Here is a 27,058-nt window from a genome sequence, read left to right as displayed (position 1 = left end):
AAAATGTGTAGTTATGAAGGTGAGATTGAGTTAACAAGTATAGAGTGGTGCTGAAGGGAACATTTTAAATTTAAAAATCAGATCAGCGGGCCATCCTGGTAAAAGCTTGAGCAACGTCTCAGAATATACATTGGCAGTATTTTTTTTTTCAAACGAGAGTTATTTTTGGAAACTGCTGAGTATTTTGATTGTTATTAGATCATACCCGGGTGTTTAATATTTTTTAAATTTTATTATATATATACTTATTTGTTTTAACTTTTAAGTTACGATAAAATTATTTAAATTTTATGAATTGTCAAATCAAGATTTTACATATCAATTAGCTGCAAAAAAAATCAAAGAGGAACTCAATGGACAATGTTTAAATAAATAGTTTTAATCCATATACATATATATACATACATATGTAGGTGTATATGACATTTATTATATCCAGTCTATAGATTAAATTGTTCGCAACTCTACAGCTCTGCTGCTTCAAAGTCAATAACATTTGTTTTTTTTTTTTAATATATACTATCAACCGCATTTTACAGTCGCGTTAATCGTTGAAATGTAAGTATAAAGTAATGGTAGGTACAATGGATAAAACTATATTTGGTGAAAAAAAAATTATACACGGCGGTATTAGACGGCCTCGTAGAAAAATAAAAATAAATATAATTAGTCCACAGACACGGGGCAAGTTAGGATTTTGTTCGCTGAACTCATCGACGATCGTCGCCGCATCCATTCCCGCCGTCGGTGGTCGAAGTTTTCAGGTACTCCCGGTACCCTTCGGCGCCGGTGAATATGACATCCACCCACACTCGGACAGCTTGGCCAGTCGCTGCCGATAGGTAAAACGTCCGCTGGGCGGTCTTTACCACAAACGCGCACCCCTGTCCCTTGGTGCTGTTCGTGTGGTCGACGTACACTTCCTGAATGTCCTGTTTATATTAACACACAGAAAAAAATTATATCAATAAAACACTATAAATATTTGGTAATGTGAATAATACACAATGAGGTTGGAAATTGTTCGCGCATATTTTCCCAAAACTTGGCTCGCTTGTGCGAATCCGAGTAACACTGAGAGTAGCACTGCATAAAATGAAAACATACTTTTTGGTGAAAATGCTTGAAAAAAGTAGGTACCTAATTTTAATTATAACATCATCAGAAAAATGTTGACAATGTTTGAATTTATATTCAATAGTTTTTATATGATGACATCGCATGCAATTTATATTCTACAAAAATACTAGTATTAATATTTGGCTTTAAAAATAAAACATTCGCACTGTTGAAATTACAGGAACAATAACAAAATAACCTAAACTGTGAGTACTGATCGTTAGCCAGCGTAATAGTTTTTATTTTATTATTATTTTATACTCCAATAATTTAAATTGAAAAGACAATTTTGGCAATAAAACTTATAATATATAGGCCCATATGTGAAATCAGAATAAAACGATTTTGGGGGGATTTTCAGAAAAGTTTTCAGAACATTTTCCTAACACACACACATACACACACACCTGAAAACGGATCGACGCCCTCGGTGGAGTTTTCTTCTCGGTCGCGGCAGCGCCTGCTCTCTGGTTGGCGGCGGCGTCGACGCCATCGTCGGACCGGCGGCGATAATAGGACAGGGTCCTCGACCGCCGGTCGAACACGAACCATCTCTTCAGCCATTTGCGTCCTCCTCGGCGAGCGTTCTTGCCGCCTGCACCGGACAGCTTTTTCAAGTAGCCTCGACACGACGAGCTGTCGATCCAGAAGTGCCGGTCGACGCCGCCGTTGTCGTCGTCCAGCTGGTGTCCCGCCGACTCGATGTGCGCGCGCAAGTCGAACGCCATTCGGTTCTCGGTCGAGCCGTCGCCGTCGTACCGTATCGGCAGATATCTAGTCAACGGCCTCTGCAGGGATAACACAAAAAACGCATAGTATTTTCATCATTATAGGTCACCAAGCGTAAGCAAAACATTTAGTTGCATCCGTCAACAAGCGAATTGCTTATCAAAATTAATATATACTTTATAGGTAGGCAATATTTTATGTATGGTTTATATAGGTAGGTATGTCTAGTGGTCACTACGAGTGCAGGTGATACTAACTTTTGTGATGTCCGACGGAGACGTTTTGTTTTTTGGTCGGAGTTTGATCGTGGCCCCTCCATCGAAGATAGTCGACATCGACATTCGTGAAATAGAGTCATCCGATATCGGTCTGGTACAACCATCATCCTGCAGTAACAGACAACGCGGAAACATTAATCTAATATTCATTTTAATGTATAGTCACCCGAAGCATTGCATCATTGCATGGGATTTAATAGCACCATAAAAGCATACATAATACAAAAAGTTATATTTCAATACGACGAGAAGGTGTTTCAGTGCCAATATATAGTGTTTCCCTTTGATCGGGCTTATATACCTTAAGGGGTAAGATCCAATTTACAGATAACTATTTAACCGGAAGTAACCAGAAGTTACCGGTATGTAAAGAAAACAATTATTACCTCGCCACCACTGCTGCCTATACTGCTACAGCACGTCGTCGTTATGCTACCAGTCATCAAGCTATTCATGTTATTGCCCGTCGTGTCTTCCGTCACGGGAGCGGCTGTCGAAAACCACGGTGACCTCGATGGCTGTAGATCCCACGACAACGACGACGGTGATCTTGATGACATAGGAGATTTTAGTTGTTGGTCCCACGACCATTCCAAAGACTTGGGTGGTTGATGTTCCGCTGCCGGTTGCCCCGAGTGCATTTCGTATTGAAACTGATGGGGACGTCGGTGCTGGTCTGGTATGGTGTTTGTTGCTGTCGTCACGCTAGCTGCGGTGGCGTCCAGATCTTGCAGTTTCTTATGACCCTAAAATCACAATTATTGTAAGTAAGAAATCTCATTTTTTTTTGTCAAATTTTGAAGCATATCATTTGTCCGGTTTAAAATTGATGGAAGATTTTTTTAAATATTATTATAATAATATTACCAAAAAAGTATTTTATTCTTATACTTCATACAAAAAGTAATTCAGCGGTTTTTAAGTTTTAACTAAGCCTGTCAATAACAGAGGGTTCTAGATAGTTAAAATATTTATTTACCCGAAAAAAGTAGGTCATATACTTATATGCTCAAATGAACATTTTATATTCGCCAAAATGATATCCTAAACTTTGCCTTAACGATTTTGGTTATTTTTCAATTTGTCCGCATAAAATCTTATCGATCTATTTAGTCAACCCGGAGTGTGGGTAGTCCTAGCATTCCATTGTGAACAACGATAATGTAAAAATGAAATCATAATTTATTAACAGTGGTATATTGTGTAACATAATACATATAATTATTGTTTCTTTATAAATATTATAAAATGTCGACATTTTTTACGTTTATAGTTTTTATAAATAGATTTTGTCGTCGGTATTAGTAATATGACTTAAAGAGTCTAACGCAAAATTAGAATAGTGATTTTCATTCATAAAATTATAATACGACTCGATTAAATAGATAAATACAAAACGCCCCCTCAAATAGTTTCGAAAACATCCGGTTTTAGGTATTTGAACAAAAAATCGTACACTCAGAAGACAACTTCGGGACGTACAAATTACAAGATTTTAAATTTAAATCGAAGACAACCATACCACTATAAAACCACTTAAAATACAGTTATACAGTCATCGACAATGATGCTTATATTATATTATATTTATATTCTAATGGCTGCTGTACTTTTATTATTTAACATTAAAATCGTAAAAACGTGTCTAAATTAGTTCATTTTCGGATAATGTCAATTTTGAAAAGCTTAAATTATGATTAGGTATACGTTTCGTCTACGATTTATAATCGGTAACTTATATCCGAGCAACATTTACGTGTGCTTAATATACCTGTTGGATGGACAATGTAGCTGTATTTATGTCAGTCCGCAGTGCTCGTAGTTGGTCGTCGCCTACGCTTCGGAGCTGATCGAGCTGCGCGCGCAACCACTCGGCGCGAGCCCGTCGAGCCCGCCTGACCGCCACGGCCGCGGCCCGGTCCCTGTGCAACTCTTCTCTGCGAGCCAGCCATCCAGCTTCCTCTTCAAGCAATCCGAATTCTACATCTTCGTACAACTGCAGGACACACACCAGCATTACGTAAATATACATATATGATGTATACTATTATCTCCGGCAAAAAAATCAATCGTGTTAGTCATCGACCGCGACGTTGTTTTCATGATTCGTTACAATATAATGACGCAGTATGTCATAGTATTACAATATTATTTTGTAATGTCGTTAATATTATTATATATATCTCACCTTTTGTTCGGCATCTAACAGTTCCGTCTGCTTGTCAATGGAATCACGTATTTCAGTTTTCAGCTCGTCGTTGTCTTCGATCGATTCTAACCGCTTCCGTAACCTATGACGGTTATTATTTATTGGTATATTATATTATATAAAAGTAGATTATTATTTGTAAACAACATGTACATTGTAATAAACTGTGGGCGTATACTACGAAGATACTGTAATTAGATTTTATAAATATGGTGCCGGGTGGGTGGCATATACACTATACAGGTAGTGGTGTAAACGACAATATTAGATCCATACGAGATAGTAATCGTGGCACAACTATTCTAAGGGAGTGGCTCGAGGGATGGATACAAAAATAAAAAATGTTTTCAAAATAATTAATTACAATCACGATTATAAAGAACATAATATTAGATTTCATTATAATCACGGCTATACAAAATACCAAAACTGGGAAATAAACTATTTATTTTTTAACTTGTTAAAGTTCAATCTTTATTTTTAACAAAAACTGCTTGTACTATTTAAACCCAATATTTAATATTTTAATACTTATACATTTCCCCAAAATATTCCGAACTCGTCATCTTACCCACATAAATCTATAAAATGTAGTACAAATAATATGTACATCAAATACTTAATTATAGTAAATTAAGAATATTTAATCTATGATTAGTGATTAAACCAAACAGATTATGTATAACGAATGACTCACAGTGAATTAATAATAATAATTATTTTTAATTAAAAACATTTTTGTTATTACTAAATAGTATAAGTAGTACACTCCTGTTATCTTTTCCCACAACATATTTTTAATTTTTAAATTTAATTTTAATTTTGGTATTTTTGAAGTTCTAAACAGATGTAAAATATTATTTAAATGTGGTTTAGATGAAAAACGTCGATAACAAGCGAGTAGCTAGGATTTTGTGAAGGGGGTGTTTTAATTTAATATTTAAAAACAACTTCGAGGGGGTCTGTTCACACATTTAATATATTTTTAGATTATAAGGCCGCGGTTGGGAAGTGTTTTGAGAACACACTCCTAGCTACGCGCTTAGTTGATAAAACATATAATTCTTATCAGAATAACACTTAGTATTGAAAATGAAGCTGATTTTATCATCGTACATGTAATTACTTACTCAATTACTAAATTGAATTGATATCATAATTTTTTTTAAGAAATATAATTAATTCGTCATCCTTATCTGTACACACTATCTAATCTAAATTTTTTTAAACTGTATATTTACAATATATACCAAAGTACACCAAGCTAATTAGATAAACTCTTAGACACAAAAACAAAAATGATTCTTATAATGAAAATTAACAGAAAAAAATAATAGAAAGGATGACCCTAATAAGTAATAACAAAGTTATTTATTATTTAGTTTAATTTTTCAAAAATATTATGGCACCGCTACTTTGAATTGTTGTCGGTTAAACGTTAGTAATTATCATCGAAAGATTTGAAAATAATGTTTTTGGGTGATGAGACTGTAATTTTGTTTGGAAATTTTCAAAAAAGTTGTCTTTATATTTGTTATATAATTACGTTATTTTGATCCCTATTATCCCCTATTGAAATTCAGAAATAGTGCATTCAACATTTCAACAATCTAGAATTTATCATGCGTTTACCTCTGATGCGATATTTATTGTTCCTCGTCCTATTATACTTGTTTAAGCCACCTCCCTCACAAACACGGGCAGTGGTTATCTGTAGTAGTTGTCGGCTATTGCCTAGGGTACCATCACACTTTTATAAACTTTTCGTTATTTGAATATGTATTATCATTATACATTATTATGATGGTCATCCCCTTTGCTATAGTATTCTGGTGGTGACTGTGGGGGTAAATTCGTGTACGTGCTCGGCCTTAAGTAGTATAATAACAATAAATTACCCTTGGAGTGTTCGCCGGTGTCCTGCCAACTGCGAATCAGCTGCCATCCTCTGGTCCTGCTGTTTCACTGTACACGCGTCCATTTTTTGCCTGCAATCAGCTACGGCACGGTCCAAACCGTCTACTATGTTGTCCGACTGACGGGTTTCATCGTCGGCAACATCAAGTTCAGCTCGCAGCAGAGCGGTCTCGATGATTAACTGTAAACACACCGTAGAAAATATTATCTTATTAATACGGTGAGCTTGTGAAAAAGTTGTTTAAGACTGTAAATTTAATAATGTAAAAATAATTATACTCGCATTTTTTTCTTAATCTAACTATTAACGAGGTATTTGCTCTCATAAGTTATAAATAAAAACCGATAAATTATGGAACTAAAAATTGTGTAATCAAGTCAATTAAGTTAGTTTTTACACTTTTTTTGTGAGCACTGTGGGTCAAACTTTATTTAAGTAGAGTATACACTCATGTTTATAAATGTATACATAACTATACCTACTACACAGTCACAATTAATCAATAATAAATAATTGTTTTAATATCAAATGATGATTTCAAAGTTTATGTTTAAAAGATTTTGGATGAAATGCTATGTTTAATGTTTATGTTTAAAAAATATATTTATTTTCGTAATTGGTATAATTAATTAATAATGTTTAATTTTTATAGGGGAATTTGATTGTTGCACTTGTGGACATATACATATGAACTGTTATCATTGATTTATAGTAGTATAAGCTCAAGAGCTATAGTGAAGGTTACGTGTAGATAAAAATATTTATTAATTGTTATAATAAAAACACACAAATAACGAAATTCTACGAAATTCTACTAAAAATTACGTATCCATACTTCATATACATTGCCAAATTGATTATTGAAATGGTTTACAATTTACGATTTAAATGGTTCATGGTGTTTTTTACCGAAATAAACTTGTAGGTAGTACTAAAATATTATAGTCCTTGTGTATGACAAACTGAAGTTCAAGATTTTTTTTAAATAATTTATTTCATACTGTGTACTAAAATTTAAAAAATGATGAATAATTTAAAAGTTGTATTATAAATTCTAATTAAGATGTGAATAAAACCCATGGCCACCGTATTTCTGAGAGTATAGGTATACCTATCTATGTGAAAGAAATCATGTTTTTAAACAAAATATAAAATTACGTCATCGACGCTGACTAGATGATTAATCAGAAATAGTACGAACACAAAACTAGGTAGGTATAAGTGACTAAATCGAAACGTCTTGATTATATTATATATTATATTATTTAATTTAAAAGTATATATACGTATTATCTTTACCTTTATGCATTATTTTTATGGCTGTTGGAAGCGATACATTTTTTATGTGTTTGTTAGAATAAGTTTAATGAGGTATGAAAAATGGCCAAACCATAATTATTGTGATCGTTGTATTCTTATTTAAGATACATTCAAAATAAAATTTAATCATGAAAATAGGTTACATTTTTTTTTTGTGCATTTTAAAAACTATTTCCCCGGTATATATCTATTATCTAGATAGACACTTAATGATAATACGTTAATTTTATCTAATCAGTTTTAACAATCGCCTATTTACGTGAATAGTAAAAAAAAACTGAGGATTAGTATTATACTTCCAGAATTTCATAAATTCTTTTGTTCTGGGCTTTGGTTTATTCATGTGTAGCATTAGAGCAATAAAATACTTTTAGGCATATAGTTGGAAACATATTCATGCGGAAAGAATATACACACACAAACACACACATCAACGATAAATTTACTTATTACACAGTCGCCTACACTGTCTATATCGGACTCCACACGAAAACGTTCCGCTTGCGATCCCGCTTGAGCATATCCATATACGAAGACGTTCAATTGAAATTTGAACAGTTAATTAACAAAATTACAATATTATGAAATTGTTTTAAATTCAAAACCCGAAGTATCTATTTTTTGACACGACGCACTCACCTCCCGGTCGACTTCTTCGCGGCGCAAGTGCAACTCCACCAGCCGGGACTTGTGCGCGGACAATTCGACTAGTAGCTTCCGACGTTGCTCGGCCGCCTCGGCCACCTTGTCGGCAACAGCGAACGAAACCGTCGGCGTAGTCGTCGTGCCACCATCTTTGGAATCCACTGCAAACGGAGACGAACGCAGCCACATCTTCGTCGTCTGCCACGAAGGAGGCGGCGGTGATTGGAGGAATGGCGACTGCAATGACTGCAGCTGCATTTGTTGCACCGGCCTGTCCGGCGATTTCGACGAGAGGTTATCTGCAGCGGTCGGTGACGTTTTTGAATCGGCGTCGGGGCCACCGTGACCGTTCAGTTGACTCTGTCCTAGTTGATGGTCCTTGCCACTGTATAAATCATAATATTCAAAAACAGATGGATCGTTATACTCACATTATCATAATACACAGAAGCTAAGTAAACATAAAAATAAGAAATAACTATGAAATGTAAATGTAAAAAAGGAGAGAGCGCACTGCACGTGCCTCGATGTATGTTTTACATGTTAGAGCATTAATTATTTATACGAGCACCGAAGAAAAACAAGCCATATGTTCAATGTAAAGATAACACCTCTGGATAACACTTCCGGTGGGCAAACGCTAACCGATGGTGATCGATTTCATTTTAAATCACGTGTATTTCGTTCGCGCACGTTGTCTATCGATTCTAATTTTGAAATAATCTTTTCTCGGTATAGCTCTGACGGCATCACGAGTATGTACATATTAAAAAATGTATAAATTATTTTATAGGAGCAAACACAAACGTGGGACGTTCAATTCGTTGTGCATTACATGCGCGGTCGGTGCGCCGACATTATCCAAGTATCTAAGTATAGAGATCATTTATCATATACACTAGATACAATTTATTGTACATAATACTATATACTATAATTTATAGTATGAGGCAGTGAGTACATATCGGGTTTACATGATATAATATTTTAGAGATGAAACTTTTGTCAAAATCATGGCCAAATATTGGCTGATGTTTCGAATACTAGTATGATAATTTTAATTTATAGAAGCCAATATTATGTGTGGTAAACATTATATGTCCTTCTATTTAGTTCAACTATGTATAATAAAGTTTCTTGCTTACAACGATATATTTTTGTCATTACTCATTGCAGATGCCATTGTTGGGCGTCGCTCTAATATAATACATCGTTTTTTACAATATTATTACAGTTGTTCCTGCAGTTATACACCGATACCTATATTATTATAATAGTTTTCGTGCATTTGTTGTTACTTATGCAACAGGCGTTCCATGTAAGGTGAACCGTGCGCTCATTATTATTTGTCCAACGTTCATATAAATATTAAATAAATATAATAAAACATGCCGATTAGACAAGAAATACCCGCATGACACTGTGCCGCCGAGTGTATTGTGTATTTCATGTTTTAGACAATAAAAAGAAATGATATCACACTAAAAACATTATAATATGATGTGTAAAAAAAAATTTAAATAATAACGAATCATTTAGGTAGCTATAACAAAAACGAAATAAAGTTGTGACACCAATTCAAAAGTCAAAACTGAATGAAATATGAAACAATTATTTTATGTTTGTTAATTATAAAATTTATCTAGGTATATATGATAAAAATAGAATTTAAAAAAGAAATGTTTTGTTAAAGATAATATTTATTTTTTATAATGTAGGTGCCTACTATGTTTTAATGTACAAAACTATTTATATTTTATTTGATAAACAAATTATTATTTACTTGACCGGGAACTTACGTAATTATTCAGTACCAATAATACTTAATAGTCCCGACACCGTTAATATTACTTGGTATATATATAACATAATAAGATAAAGCTCATTAACTTATATAAGCCGTAATATATTGCAATTATTTAATTGCATTCAGAAAAGTAAATTATTGAATGAAATCAATAAATAATTACATTTTAGCAAAACGGATTATGCAAATTTAACATCATTCACATATTATTAAATACTATTCTTTATCTGTTCAACAGATGTTATAAATTTAATGTAATTATCAAAGAAACAATCAATTACATTTTGTCATTTGAATGGGTGTAATTTAAACGTTAAGAATTGTTCTAATTATGAACTTTGAAAATGTGTTTTATCACTTGTGATAACTAATTGACGGGTCTATTAATGTCTAATTATAAAACAGTTTTTTTTTACACAAGGAGAGTTCATAGTGCGTATTATTTAATACGGGTGTGAACAATACAGTGTTAATTTGCAGTATAATATATTAAAGGGCACCACCAGGCATAAGTCATAAAAAAAGCTTATTATCCCCCCCCCCACCCACTATAATCCTTAAGTCGATTACAACATATGCAAAAAAATCCTGGGAGGCTTATTTCAAAAAAGTAAAGAATATATAATATACGATCGTAAATACTAAATATTATGGTAAATACTAAATAGTACTAAATACATCTATTAAAATATATTCATTATAACAATAACGTTGTAATAACATTTCAACATAGAAGTTTCGATTTTGGTTATCATAACATTATTTACAGACTACAGTTTTGATGTACCTATTCATTACGTTAAGCCTCTCGAATCTGCACTTAAGCGGCGTGTAAGTACCAAATAATTAAATACTGATAATAATTATTTTCTACACTCTAACGACTTATCTACCTATATTATAGGTCACGGTCGTGTAAACAATTAATCAAATACAATTTTGAAATTTTGTTTGTATGTATACGAAAAAACTTATAAGGGATGCACACCATAGAAATAAAACAAAAATATTTGAGACAAAACTGCACGTGGTTTTTGATATTAGCTTTGGGCCTATTATACCACATAGTCTGAATACAATGCTTATCAAATTGTGGTATAAATAATATTATAATATTGTTTTTATTATACTTTAATTATAATTTATAATTATTTATAAATAATTAGTCAGGTTTAGTCATCGGTAATTTGCCCTTAGTTATGATCGACTTATCCTCAAATCTACACAATATAAAATAATATAAGACTTTATCTACATGAAAAGCTTATTGGTATAAGTAAAGAAATAAACATTTAATTCTTTTTATTTAATTACGATTTGTAAAAAATATTTAATACAAATTATTTATTTATTTGTGTAAGTAAAAAAAAATTATTTCTACACTAACTCCGAAATTTAATTAATTTGTGCGGTATCATGCCATTTTTATGTGCGGTATTTGATTAATGTTTATGTGGTAATGAAAAGTTCTGAATATAAGATTTGCGTTTGGTCATAAACGAGGGTTTATACAAGGGTGGATACAGGATTTCTGTACAGTGGAGGCACTTAAATTAAAAATATTTTTAAGATGCTAATTTTTAATGATAAATGAAAATTTTTTTTTTTGTGATCTGGAGGGGCACTTGCCCCCAATGCCCTCTCTGGATCTGCCCTTGGGTTTGCACCCATACTAATATAAGTAAGTACTTCTGTCAATGAATCCGATAAAAAAAATGTACCTGTTGTGAAATAAATTTTCGGTAGTCGTCGCACAAGACGTCGGGACAAGCGTTCTTATTCTAGTCCTGGGACTTCCGCAAGTTACAGGCGACGCTGGAAGATTGTCGTTTTCCAAAAATACTGAGTCACTGTCTCCGCCGGCTGCACGCAATGACAGCGGCGACAGCGTAGGAGGAGATGGGGTAGCCACGGACGGCCAGGTCGATGATGGGGACAGTGGCGATGTCATTGGCGATAGTGGCGATGTCATCGGCGATAACGGCGACGTGGGCGAAGACGTTTCTGTGGAAGATTTCTTGCTATCCCGTGGAAGAGAACCGTTTGTTTTGATCCTAAAATCGGACAAAAAAATAAAAAATATAGTAGGTACCTATGTATAATTGACAAAGGTTAGGTGGGTAGCAGCTAGCAGTTTAGTATGCCTGCACATATTATAATGATAGGTAAATTATCGTAAAGCGCAGAATTTGGTAACCTTCTTTTCTATATCAAGTGGCAAAAAACGTATACAATTTTTATCAAAGATCATAAAAAATAAAATAAAAGTATAATCTTATTTTTATGGATAGTTTGGAGGTAGTTGTTTATAATTTACTTTTGTATAACAAACATGCGACAAACTGTAGTTTAAAATAAACGCGTGCACTTCACTCTGCACTGCAGTAGACATCTAGAATGTATATCCTAGGCACACTGGTACACTGTACAATTGTGTGCTCAAAGGAAATGATTTAAGACATACTGGCATAACATCAACAAAGAATAAAGATAACATTAAGTAGTCTATAGTAGTTATGGACTATGTAATATGTTTATTTGTGTATAAATTATAAATATATTACGCGGGGTACACAAAATTACTTTTCAGGCCATGGGTTGCTGACCCCTGGTATTGTGATATACATATAGATAACACTTGGTCTTAGAAATTAGAAAAGACGAGATATCATCTGACCATTGGGCAGGCTTATCAATATATCAGCAAAAGGGAATTTTCCATTGTTTCGATAAATGAACATATAATTGGATATTGGATCGAAGAATTTAAAATATTTTTGTAAAATGTTAATGATGTATCTATAAAAAATATCGATTCGCACAGAAAGGCCAACGCGTGTTCATTAGATTCTATATAGGCAATAGGCATAGTATAGTTTTATAGACTGATGCAGTACACACGACATAACTATATTAAGCTACAACATTTCAAATAATAATATTTTTTAAATAACATTTAAATGCGATCGTTAGTGCGTTAGAGTTAATTTGATTTTGTCAATAGTATTAAATAATGCATATTATCCATAATGATAAATCCTATAAGGATCAACTCCGAATTCACTTAAGCTAATAAGCTTATATGTGCAATGTGCCTTAGCACATAGCCGTGTGAGTAGAATATCACGATTGGATAAATGGCTCATTTCATTTGTATCCCTCAAAGACCTAACATTCTGAAAAAAACTCAATGTTTATAAATTTTAAACTCCGCTTTCAAAAACTATTGTCCTCGGAAATACTTAGAAATAAAAATGTTATGGTCAAATCAAAATTGAAAAAAAAATTTTTGACATTTGTTTTTTGTTTTTTACACCTGCCAATGAAGTCTGCTCGCCTATATCATATTCAGGCATGCAGCAATGCTGCGTTAGAAATGCAAACTTGAAGACTATCTTATGAGACACGCTATTCACACGGCACGTGTTACTACGCCTTTCCACTACACTCCGTGTTAAGATGTGTGAGGCGTGTGAGATGTGTGATGCACTGATGTGCACATTTACCGGTTTTGATGCGGAGGTGTGGTCGTCGACGGCGCCGCAGTGCCTGGCGACGTGTTTCCGGAGCTTTCCGACTGCGCTTGCTGCCGACTTTTGTTCCGCTCTTCGTAGTCTACACAAGCCTGCAATACTTCGTCCAACTGCTGTTGCAGACACTCGGCAGTGTCCCGTTGCTTGATGTTCTCTTTATCGTCGTCCCGCCCATCTGTCAAACCTCCAGACTTGTAGTTGTGCCGCTGGTAGTAGTACTATGTATTTACATAAAATATATAAATAGGTACAAACATATACTTCAAACAGATAACCTATATACAAGTACAAAATATGTTACACAAACGTTTTTGGTTTTAATTTAAACTTTTTGTTTTTATAATTATTATCCATCAACAAATCGCTTGACAAATGTATTATAGAAGCTCGGCGATTATACATTATATTTTGCAGGTTATTGGCTTATATAAAAGTTGATATTTATCAGAATTTGATGTGAAAGTATAGTTATAGTTCCAGGAAAATGACATACCCCGATGGCCGATGACAAAGATGTGTGAAAACAACATGGGCCCGCGAAAAGAAAAATAGGTAATATTCTGTGCAGATTCGTGTATTCAAATATAGCGGTAGGTCTGTTTTTCTGTAGTAGGGGAAGACAAAATAATTAATAATGAAATAATGTATAATAATGTACATTGATTTTATACATATTGTAAGAACCGATATATGTATTATTGTCTTAATGAAGTAATATTAAGATATGAAATGTACAGTAGTACAGTACTATTAATATAGGTATGTATAATACAGATTCGATGTACACAGTGCGAATGTGCAATAGATCAGTTACATATCACACTATATGGCCGATTATACATGTATATTTAAATTATATTTTAACTTCCACTAGTTAGGTAGGTACGAAATTAATTAAAATAATCGAGCGATTTTTAAATTATAAAAAAGGACAATTTATATAGTTACAAAAATTAAATTAATTAAAGTTAAAACTTATAAACTCAATCCAAATGCAAATCTTAAAGTAATTTTTTAACTTGGTATTGTTGTTTTTTCATATATGTTTACATGAAGTAAATTAAAGAAACTTTAGGGAAAAAAGTATATTATCTAAATTGCATTTTTGAAAAAGACAGTTTAATAGACAATGGAAAATCTTTAATTACGATTTTTATGTATTTTATTGGTAGTATATTTAAAGACTTGAAAATCTTGGCAAAATTGCATACAATTTTGAATAGACGGCTATAAGAACATAAACTGCAAGTTGCAACGAAATGATATCCAACGAATACATGTGCCAATTGCCAGTCTACTTTTGGAATCGTGGTGATTTTCAAACCAACCACACCCTTTCTATAACTCTAAAAATCCCCCTTCTTATTTGTTACTCATAAAACAAACGCACCCACCAATTTAACATTTACAAAGGGTGAGAATGAAGCCAATGAGGTGGAAAAAACTATATTAATATATTATGTTACAATAACTTGAAAGTTAGTAACAATAGTAGATATTATACTAGATTAATAATTGGCATTACAATAATGATGACTTTGTCATTGAAATAACTATATGTGCGTTATAAAATATGATATAGTCACATCAAACTTTGAATTACAAACTAATAAGTTCAATATACAGGCATATTAATTTGTTTGAAATTAGATAAACGGTAGAAACTTGGTATAATTTATGATTTGTTAAGAATAGTAATATTTAGCATCTGTCTTAAGCTCTTAGCTAGTAAACTGCGTACGTTTGCTACCTTGTCTACTTGATCTTACCTCAAATACGAAACATGCGCTGCGATGTGCAACGAACCAATCATTTTAAAATAGTTCTAGCTGTGACTCACAAACCCCTTTTAAGCCGCCATACATACAACAACCCCATAATCGTTATCGACAAAATAGTCTAAATGACACGTAGTCAGTCGTTACAAAACGCGTGTCCCTCCTATACAAAAAAAAAGGAACTTCAATATTAATTGTTCACTACTAATTTAACGGTAAACAAAATATCCCTTATAAAGAATTACACAATTACAGGCGAAAATGGGCAGATGCCTACCTACTATTAGGGCTGAGGACATCAAGTACTCAACAACTTCAAAATATATAAGCAGAACTATGCACATATGAATTTAAAAACAAATAATATGCACTTAAAATATGCTCTAAAATGTAATACTATACAAAACATGGAAACTAAATAATAATATTTTTGTGAACAAATTTATAAAAATGTAATTTCAATTAATTGATAAAAACTTGAAAAATAAATTGAACAATTATCAATTAATAGTAAACGGTAAATTATGACGGACTGAGGTTTACTTCCTACAATCCTACACGCGTTGTGATAGATAGTGAACTACCTAACCTATAATATTATATAATATTAATACAATTATATTATTATATTATATAGGTTGACACTTTGACAGTATAGACATTCGGAAAATAATATTTGTATATGTTGTATTAAATTTAACATCAACATATATATATACCTATATGTATGCTCTTAATTTGTCCAATAACATACTCAAATATGCAATTATATGCAAATTGAACTACAAAATACTATGCGGAAATTGAGAAATACTATTTTAACCTCCCTGGGTTATAAAACATACATTCATTTATACATTACTCACATTGTTCTGCAACCTTACTAGACAAATATGAAAAAACCTAAGTCCTCATCCCTACTTTTTATGAATAAAATGATATAGGTACCTATATGCATATCAATTATAATATACAAAAAAATATGTTTAAAGTGCGAACCCTTACCTTTGAACTGTTCGCGTAGTGCAGATCGTTGTAGTCCTGATCGCCAGTGGCGTGTACGACGTTTTGCACGTTGCCCAGAGGTACGGTGGCGGTGATCGGTGGCGGTGACTTGGGGACATGGTGGTGATGATGGTGATGATGCACCGGGAAACCGATGACTGGATTCCGGTCGTAGTAAGGGCTGGGTAGCGACAAAGCAGGTGACGGTGGCGGTGGGGTAGTAACCGCTTCGTCCTGCGGGCGTCCTGGACGAGCGGCAGTGGCCGAGGCGGTGGCGTCGTCGGCTTCGGTCGGCGAACCGGTGAGGTCTGAGAGTACGCCCGACAGTCCGGCGCCGGTGGCCGGCGGACCCCGGCGGTGGTGCGGGTGATCGTAGCGACCTACCGTGTCGGTGACGCCGGTCGACCACGGCGACGTCCCGCCGGGAGGTGACGTCTCGGCCACCGGCACCGGTTGGTCTAACAGGGCCTCGAACCCGGTGCGATCGTGCCGCCGTTGTGGTTGCTGCAGTTGCAGCTGCAATTGCATCTGTTGCTTTTTGACGTTCATCGAGACGACGGCGGCGTGACTCTCTGCGTCCCAATATAATTTATACCTATACAGATTAAACGGCGATCGTGTTATATGCGTTATTATAATAATAATTTATGTTGTACGTGCACAATATTGTTGTCGACCAATGACCATAGTACATGCATTATACGACGGACCGTCTTACTATAATGAATATCGTCAAGACAATATCATCATTATAAATTATAATAATAATAATAATAATAATAATAGTATAATCCTAATAAAACGCGCGCACGCGCACGCATGCAAGAATAATGATATTTAATAGTACGCGTGCGCGTCAACAGTACCTAATATGCACATTTAACAATAATTACGTGTAAACACACAACCATCGAGACACCGAGTACGATTTATGCACAGACTTATTAGTTGTTGACTGTTGTAAGCATTTTTTATTTATCATAATCATTATAATGATATTGATACAACGACAATCATATTATACCGTCCGTATCGCATTATAATAATACAATACTAATATATAGGACTTCAGGACTCGATAGTACCGCTCGTGTGATGACGGCAATAACGATAATAATATAGTGTTTTATACTAATCGTCGACGGCTTTAATTACAACAACGACAGTTGTAAATTGTAATACAACGAGCTATGATATAAATGATAAATTATAATGAATTCGCCGACAACTCCCCGCTCCGCCCGTCTTCGTCTTCGTGTATTACTACATAATACGCTCGAATAAGTGACGCTCTGAATAAGAGATAACAATATTATAATAATTATTTTATTGACGACGGCGGTACGTTTGACGACTGTTGCGATATGAACGTTGTTTTTTTATTAATTTTTTTTTATTCGTACCTACCTATATAATGAAATAATCGATTGGCAAAGACGGCGGCACGTTTGCCAATAATATTTTATGTCTGCATCACGCCGCGCCGCTGCCGCCACTTGAGAAAAATAATATGATATACACATCAAAGATCAAACATACCTAATATTTTCATTCCACCTCCACGGGGGGTTCATATGGTTTTCAAATGCCGTGAAATATTTCTATATTCAGATGAAAAAAAAACTTGGAGAACAAATTGGTTTTCAATTTAAAAAAACTCTACAGGTATGCTGCAGTAGTGTAATGATATAAAATACATTACTATTCATTCTATACATGATGAGTACATGCGTTTTTGATATTATAAATAAAATACTTTTTCGAATTTAAATCCATTTCATTCTGTACTCCGGAGAAAATCTGAGGTGATACCTACTATTCTAATGTTTTAATTTATATAGATAGAAATATAAAATTAAAAAATTATCACACATATTTTAGCTTATAATATAAAAGCCAATAAGTAAGTCTGTAATTTGCATAACCTACTGTAATAATAATTTATAATTATACCTTACACATAAGTACGTAACGAGATGGGATATTTTACATTTTAAGGTTAAGCTGCCTACGTTTATTTCATAAAAAAACATTTACACAATACTAACTACTACCTAACTATATAGTAACTATAACGACATGCTAGAAATACAAATATATAGGTATTATAATATTACCATATATTACAGACGTTTCTTAATCGTTGAAATATGTTTAACGAAAGATGAATATTATATGTTTTAAATATTCATGAACATTCATAATAATTAAAACCGTAATTTTATAAGTAAAGTGTCTACTAGGCATTTGCCACAACAACAGTAAAGTACACGCACGTCACACATCGTCAGTATCTTTACGATAGGTCTGAAGTAACGATGGTGGTAAAGCAAACTACGGTGTAATATAAAGCAAACAACAACGCATACATAATTAATGTGGTTAAACGACGTTGGTGAAATGATTACAGAACATTTTTTGTAAACGAGACACAATTAGTATACCTCCCACAGTTCTACATCACACATGATGCGCATAATATATATATACGTACTATATAAAATATGTCTATAACACTGTAAACAGCAGTAATGCTATATATAGGAGGTATATATCATATATTATAACCATTTTATACCATGAAGATTGTTGCGCACAATTGATAAATTAATTATTTGGCCGCCGCCATCGCCGGTGCTGTGATTATGATTAATTGAAAGCCCACGTCGAATTAGGTATACACCGGTAGTCAGACACACGTCATATAGTTTAATGCTGCTGGAAGACCACCCGTGTCTGTCGGTCCCCCCGGAAACGGAACGATTTGGCTAACGGCTAGTTTCCTACAATTATGAACGGACCGAAATAGGTACATAAAAATATATTTTAAGCTACCAGCGTGCGTCAGAGTTAAGTGAGACTTTAGTTCAAAAATATTTCCAATATATATATATTATTATATCAGTGTCGCGTGTTTGTACCTATTGTATACAAGCCATATGGTCAAAAAATGACATTTTTTTTTGAAATAGTTTATGAAATAGTCACGGAGCTTTCATAAGGTTTCACAAAATCAAATTTTAATTTAAAACTATAGAAGAAAGTACATTAAACACCTCTACGTAGTTAAATGTTAAGTGGAAAATACTGTAAAATTATTGCTTACATCGTACGTTATATAAATAACATGATAATTATTTATCTTATATTTATCTTATCTATACACAGTGATTGGAAATTACATATTTACAATCACTAACCAGGCATGAAATCAGACAGACCATCTATATAGTGATGATCTTATTAAATATACCAAAAAACACAAAATGTAAAGAAAAATTAAAAAAAATTATACAACATTTATGATTGGGTTATGCTCCGGATCTTTTTCCTCGAACATTTGCCGACCGAAGCTTAACCGGAATTACAGCAACAAATTGAAAATAAATATTTTCAATCATTGCGTATACCGGTATACCAAAGCAACCGTGAGTGCTAAACGCTCGAATAATAATTATTGGCACGTGCCGACATAGGTACCCACCGATGTAATATCATTTACATATGTTCGCGCATTATGCTAATGTATATATAATAATATGATCCTCATACATTATACATATTATTAAAACAAACGAACTTGGGATTTATCATGTTGTTGTATCCGTTACAGGAATTTCCACATCTAATAGTTTTTTTCAAAAGGTCTTTTATCAGAGGCGGCGGTGGATTTTCTGTACTTACCTATAATTTAAGTAGATGCAAGTACACTTATTACAAGTACGTGTACCTACGTAAGAACATGTTACATGAACGGAATTTATAACGCAGAATGTATAATATATATTATATAGGACAGACGAACTTACGGAATTTATACACATTTTACTTGTCAATCGTGAAGGGAATTTACACATCTCCGTAGTGCATATTTGTGTAATTGTATATTGTATATGATGCATCCGATAAACACAATCAATTACACCTTTCTACAATGTTTTAATGACGAAATGTCGATTTTCGAATCCGATTGTTGTCTGTAAAACATATATTGTTGCCCCGAACGTCTCTTACGATTTGTTCACGTGGGAACCCCCGATCGCTGGCAATCATTCCGGGGGGGGGGAGGGGGGAATTTTGATTTCCGAAAAACGTTTGGAACGCGACCGCAAGCGCGGTATATACCTGTACGTATATAAAGCCTCGCGGGCATACCAGTCATCCGGCCGGCCCACCTCCATGTTTCGATTTTCTGGTCGTAAAGGTTTTATTTGTTTATTATTGTACGTAATTTATTTATTTTTGGGTTCTACAATATATACTGGGGCGACGATTTAAACGCAGCGATGCGGCTCCCACTCTGCAAGCGTTTACCACCGGAAACCCAACCTCTTCCACACGGTGCACATGCGTTTTAATAATAATAATATATTATGAATATACAACTTAACCGTGGTAGCCACTTGTGGCTGTCGCCTACAGGCGCGAAAACTGCAGTATATTGGCCGCGTTTGTTCCCGCACGCATCGCATATAGTGCGAGTATTTGTCGGTCGCCCGATATTTGTGCTAACCGGTTCGTTTTGCCGCCCCCGCATTCCCCCCCCCCTTCTGACGTCCGCCCCACGTGCGGGCTCGTTTTAAACAAACAAAATCGTGGGAAACATAATCGTCGGAGCCGATACGGGAGCAGCCGCGGCGAATACAGACGACAAATCGTATGGAATCCGCGGATCGCTGCAGTATGCAATCGGAGCGAAAACCGCAACGTCGGCAGTATAAAACTGCAGCAGCGACCTCGTAATAACCGAGGTAATAACAATAACAATGTTGTACAACGACCGATTGTTATTGGAACGACTTATATTGTATGACGTATAAAAATGTTATAACGATGATGTTGTTGTTATATACATGTTGACATGGTCGCGAGATGGCTTTTTATTTTACCGATGTCGGATTATTATAATACAACATGGCGCGATATAGTTTTTGGTGCCCACGATAAATGCGAGCAAAAAAAGTTTCGAAACGGCAAACAACGCAATCCGATCTGATAATATTATAACGAAAATTTACGATTTTTTGCTTTTTTGCAGCAACCGTTTCGTTGTTTGGCCGCCCGCCTCCCGTCGTGATATAATATTATGATATCATGTGTCACGACGAGTGTAAAAAAGAGCGTTTTTTCAATTATTTTTTTAAATATTATGCAAAAATTAAATAGAGATTGCGTACCACACTGTACACACACTTTTAGTATCGCACATATTTATAACACGGTAGGTACTCGACTTTAACTCTTACAATAATATTAATAATAATAATAGTATTAGTAATAATATTGTTATATCACTAAAACAACGCCTGGCCCCGTCATCGCAGCGCGCCTCGCCGCGGTCGTTACGACCTAAATAAATCGTGTTAAAAATAATATACCGGCGTTACCGTAACAACTAGTTTTTACTAATTTTTTTTTACATCTTACACCGGCGGCGGACTCGCAGTAAAATAACGTTACGACCAATATGTGCCGGCCGATGATAAAATATAGTGATCGACCGAACAGCGAACAACGATCGTGACAGTAATTAGTGCGGTTAATAAAATATCGAATCTATGATGGACAATCTATGATACAAATCCAATTATCGAGAGGCGAAAGAGGGGCAAATGTTCACGTAATAAGTGTAATATCCGTCGAAAATGGAATAGAGAGAAAAGACGTTATATTTTGCGTCGACGGCCAAAAAGGGGGGAGCTCTCGAATCATTCGTGTCGAATCGTTTTTACGACGAAGACGACAACGACCTCAAAATATACACACGTATCAATTTTCAAACACAATAATCGTTCAAAAATTATGGTCTCATCGCCTCTCATTTTTATAGTTTTACAGTAGGTAAGTCGTCGTCGTTAAACGTTGACTCGTTCTCGACGTTCTCGATGTCGCCTATTGCGTCGTAGAATTTTAAATCAACGTTTTGACAATAACAATGCGGACATTCGTTTTCAATATCAGATTGTCTGTAATTTAATTTTAGTTTTTTAAATCATTTTTTACTTACAGTAAACTGTCACAACAACGATGGATATCGCTGCGGTTTACGCGGTAAACGCTCGAGCGGTCCGGGAGGCGCGAAATAATAATTAGAGGTTGTAATATTATCGTCGCAGTGTCCGCGAGTGCAAGTGTTGTCGGTCGGTCGGACGGTGGTGCCGTCTCATGACTCGGCGGCGACGACGGCGATTTGAACGCGCGAACAGCAACGGAAAAGCCGGAGGAGAGTCGGCGCGGCGCGGACGGCGTGCGAGCGATGACGGACCCGGTGCATCGGCGCCGTTGCTGGTTGCACACTGCCTGTCCGCGGTCCGCCGGTCCGCGGCGCAGCAATAAAACACCGCCGCCGACAAATATGCCTGTGAAACGCCTCTACGCGCGTGCGCGCCGCCGCCGCGGTAATAATAATATTTTTGTACCGCCGGCAAGGCAGCTGCCGCCGCCGCCGCCGCGGCAGCCGGTCCCACGCGGCGGCCCAACGGACGACGGACGGACGGACGGACGGACGTCGACCGACGAGACGCGACGCTGGCGCTCCTCCGCTGGTACACAAATAATAACAATAATAATAATAATAATAACGAAGACGATCGCGGTCGGCGTCTACATTATTATTATTATTATTATTATTATTGTATAGGTAGTGCGTGCGCGTTTGCGTGTGCGTGAGGTATGCGTGCGTGTGCGTGAGGTATGCGTGCGAGCTGTGCGTGTGCGTGCGTGTGGTTGCGTCCGTCACCGCTTTGTGTGCAGCGGCATCGGCGGCGGCGGCGGCGGCGGCAGCTGCACCAGCTGCGGAGATTATAGCGACGCAGTGCAATGCCGCCGCCGACGAGAGGAATTTTCGTGTGGATAATAATATTGTCATTATTGTCGGCGACAAAGGTCGCACGGCAGACGATTTCGCCGGCGATTGGCGCGACAAATCCAAAGACAGCGACTACAATTTTCTATTTTTTTTTTTTTTTTTAATAAAATGACGTGAAATGTGTTATGGAATTATATTTTCATAATTTCGGTATTATCCTCCGCGGTCTGTACGCGATCTGAACACCGTAGGTTCATGGCGGCATAGTCACTGCAAAATATTTTATTGCAACACCAATAGTTCTAATGTTGTCGCCCACTTATTATATTGAATATGTGCGAACTGCTTATGGTTTGTGTCGCAATAATGCATTACTGTTATGGCATCTTATGGAGACAATTTGTGTGCCCTTTACTTGCGTTTGGAAACATTTCGATGACAGACTACCGCGACCTAAAAATCGAAAGAAAATTGATTATTTTCCCGGCAAATAAAATGAGTAAAAAGAGAATCTATACGCGTAACTACTATAACTACGCGTTTGAATTCGATTATATCATTTTGTTTTCGAAACGAATTGACCGAGATTACGTAATCATCGATGATCACGGAACAAAAAATATTGCGCTAACGACGAAACGATTCGAGTTTGCTGAATTAATAATGGTAACGATAAATAAATAGTTTTTTTTTTGCAGACTGTATATTATAATTTACCTATACTACATAGTCTTATTGAACACGTTGGTATTTGTATTGTTAATTAATTCTATTTATTTTTTATCATTTCGTGATTGGAGCCGGCGTAAATAAAAATAATATATTCACCAATTATACCCATATATTATTATAAAAAAAAAACAAATTTTTCACCGTCAGTATAGGAAAGTCAAAGAACCTACCTAAGAAACACATTTGCATGCGTGACCCGTGTAAAATGCTAAGATATATTATAGTAGCGGTATACCTAGCTAGTACTGTTATTACTACCTATTTAAATATTATACTCGATGGAAGTTGTAAGTATACAAAATATATTCATGACCAAAAACCGATACCTATATACTCTCTAAAAATTGAATATACCAATTTACTACATGCTAATACCTATTATGAATATTATATGATTATCATACATTTAAATAAACGCAAATTTAAACATATTAAATAAAACCAAAAAAATGTCCATTTAATTAATGAATTTTTTGTAAGGATTCGACAATTCTACCATAAAAGTTTTTGTACAAAATTTTTTATAATTTTATACATAGTTGTGTTACTTCGATAATATAAAAATATATTGTATTATATTATTCTAATAATGTACATGTACTACTTATATACGAATTAACATATTATTATGTGTATAAACTGTACGTATTTTGTACAACTCATATGATGTCGATGTACGCTAAACATACATTTCTTACATTAATAAATATACTACCCATGTATATACATATGTATATAATTATAAAATGCATTAATACATCGAATGGAAAATTCCTTATTGGAATTTTGAAGCAGAAATAATTTCAAATGAAAATAGTCACATCGCGATTATCGCAACAACAAAAATAGAAAATATTATCTGTTTTATCGATTCTTAAACGTTGGTATAATCTCGTATACAGGTAGCTATGGACTCTATTGTAACGGTGAAAAGTTGAACGCACGTGGTCAATGCATAGGTGTACAGTAGGTACTGCATACTATATAGTGATATGTAATAATAGTAGTAAATTGCAATATTAACCGTTATCAATATGATATTCGCGAAAGAAAAATTCAAAAATAATTTTGGCTCATGCAATTTTACTATTATATACTATAATATAGGCATAGGTACTGCCTACTTAACTATTTATATGAAATGCTATAGTTATTTAAATTATTAAGTTCAAGTCCCTTGGTAATTAAAAAATTTACCGAGTAGATTAACAAATTAAGGGATCATATAATATATTATATGCCCAAGTATATAACTATAGAACATTTCCATATATCTATCAACTATTCCTCAAGCCCACTCATGTATATGCTGAGGTCTGTGCACTCCGGTGTCTGTGGTAAATGGTAACACCGTACCACCTAATGTTAATACCTACAAGTCTTTCATCAACATCAAATAAAGAATAAATGTTCTCTCTACAGATGATTTCAAATCTATCATCAACCCACTTCTAACACTCTTAACCTCCGCCATTTCAAATCTACTAAATGGTTCATTTTAAATCATTCATCTTTCCATATCCCACTCAACACACCTCATTCTATCGTGTGGAGTGTAAACGGCGTATAACTAACCATGTACGAATAAACTTTAAAATACAACAATTAAAAGATATGTGTGGACATATTATGACAATTTGAATAAACTAAACTTTGAGGGTTTCACCAATAGTTTCTCTTCGTGTATCAGTTATTTTCCGCATGCCTTATGAAATGTTAATTAATTAATCACTTACATAACGTAATAACTAATAATATATACTTATACTAAATGTACCCATGTATTGTATATGTATATAGAAATTAACTTCAATTTTACAAAAAAGTCGTTTTCAAAGAAATTTCATTACGTGGGAGTATTTTTTTTTTATCAAAAACTGAATATGATGAATATGTCGGATTTGCAGAAGACTAGATGTTCAGACTTATTTGACAAAAAAAAAAAAAAACAAAATAATTGATATACCTATAGGCGTATAGTGCGTCAATAGAGATATGTGCGTGTACATATGCTATTTATTTTACATGCAGTCACACGCATACAACACGCACTAATGACCATTTACTACACGGTACACAAACATATTTCACACGATCCTCACTGAGTACTTAGACAATTGCCTATATTGAACTCCTTAAAACCCGAAGTTAACAGGTTAAGTTATTAAGGCTATATAACCGTGAGTCGTGACTTACACTCAGCCATTATTTTTTTAGCAGCAGCTATACTCTAAAGTACGTGCAATTTTAGAAAATCAAATGATCTCATATGCAGTTATCGAAAATTAAGATATACCTACGCATTGAAAAAATAGGTAGGCAAGTGGGTACACCAGTATGCTGTACGGTGTCGACTTGCAAGTCACTGTAATGGATGTGTTAAATTATAATCAATGATATAAAATATTTGTATACGAAAATCAATTCAGAGCCAATACAGTCGAAAAAAGTATATTTTAAGATATTATATTGCTTTTAAATTATTTTTTTTTACTCCTTATTTAATTATTAACAGTAGGTTGAATTAATTTCTGCCAAAAATATTCATTTTGAAAATGTCATTGTGTGCATAAGATATAGTAATATACTTTAAAAGATTCAAGTACCGACTAATACTATTTTTTAAACACAAGAAACTACAGATACCCACTAAACTAAAATTGTTTATTACTTCTTTAGAAACATATATAGTTTCGTCCAAATTTCAAACAAAAATGTCTGTAAAAAAAGCTGTGTTTATTATACTCGTAAGATTTTCTGGTTACAGTTTAAACTATTTATGAGATACTGGGTTTAAATTTACAATGCTTAGCTAGAAAAAAATGAACATTCAATATATTTTTATCTACAAAATAATTTCCAAATTTGAGTGATTTTGATAAATAATGTAAAAATTTAAAAAAAACTGTACAATTTTTTAGAGGCAAGAAAACTTATGAGAAATCTTGTATTACATTTTCAAATATTTTGTATAGATAGAACATTTTCATTAAACTTTCAACTATAAAATATTTTGCATATTTTCGAGATTTTCACGATTTTCTTAACATTCTAAATTGTAATAGGTACCTACTTATTGGTTATTATAATAAAATATTATTTTTATATGTATTTTCTATACTTTTTTGAATGCTATGTGAACAACTTATATACAACTTGGTATTAAATGTTTAAACT

The 27,058-nt window shown here is 34.2% G+C and overlaps 1 protein-coding gene across 2 annotated transcripts; it reads right to left on the bottom strand.

Annotated features, from left to right (window-relative positions):
• Positions 1-361: 361 nt before the first annotated feature.
• Positions 362-22,655, bottom strand: LOC111032870. 2 transcript variants are annotated; one of them, XM_022313334.1, is made up of 12 exons: positions 22,349-22,655; positions 16,342-16,936; positions 13,532-13,776; positions 11,747-12,079; positions 8,213-8,603; positions 6,234-6,433; positions 4,315-4,417; positions 3,898-4,170; positions 2,513-2,872; positions 2,106-2,234; positions 1,527-1,907; positions 362-932 (listed from the first exon to the last, which is right to left on the bottom strand). In XM_022313334.1, exons 2-12 carry the CDS (start codon positions 16,888-16,890, stop codon positions 711-713), a joined length of 3,186 nt encoding a protein of 1,061 aa, XP_022169026.1. In that variant the 5' UTR covers positions 16,891-16,936; positions 22,349-22,655; the 3' UTR covers positions 362-710. The 2 variants fall into 2 exon arrangements, with proteins under 2 accessions (XP_022169026.1, XP_022169027.1); XM_022313335.1 differs by having other exon boundaries at positions 3,898-4,122.
• Between the last annotated feature and the right edge of the window lie 4,403 nt (positions 22,656-27,058).

The sequence above is a fragment of the Myzus persicae genome, unplaced genomic scaffold, assembly GCF_001856785.1.
Source record: "Myzus persicae strain clone G006 unplaced genomic scaffold, MPER_G0061.0, whole genome shotgun sequence".
Lineage (NCBI taxonomy): Eukaryota > Metazoa > Arthropoda > Insecta > Hemiptera > Aphididae > Myzus > Myzus persicae.
Note: the sequence above shows the minus strand (reverse complement) of the source record. Positions and strands in the feature narration are given on the sequence as shown.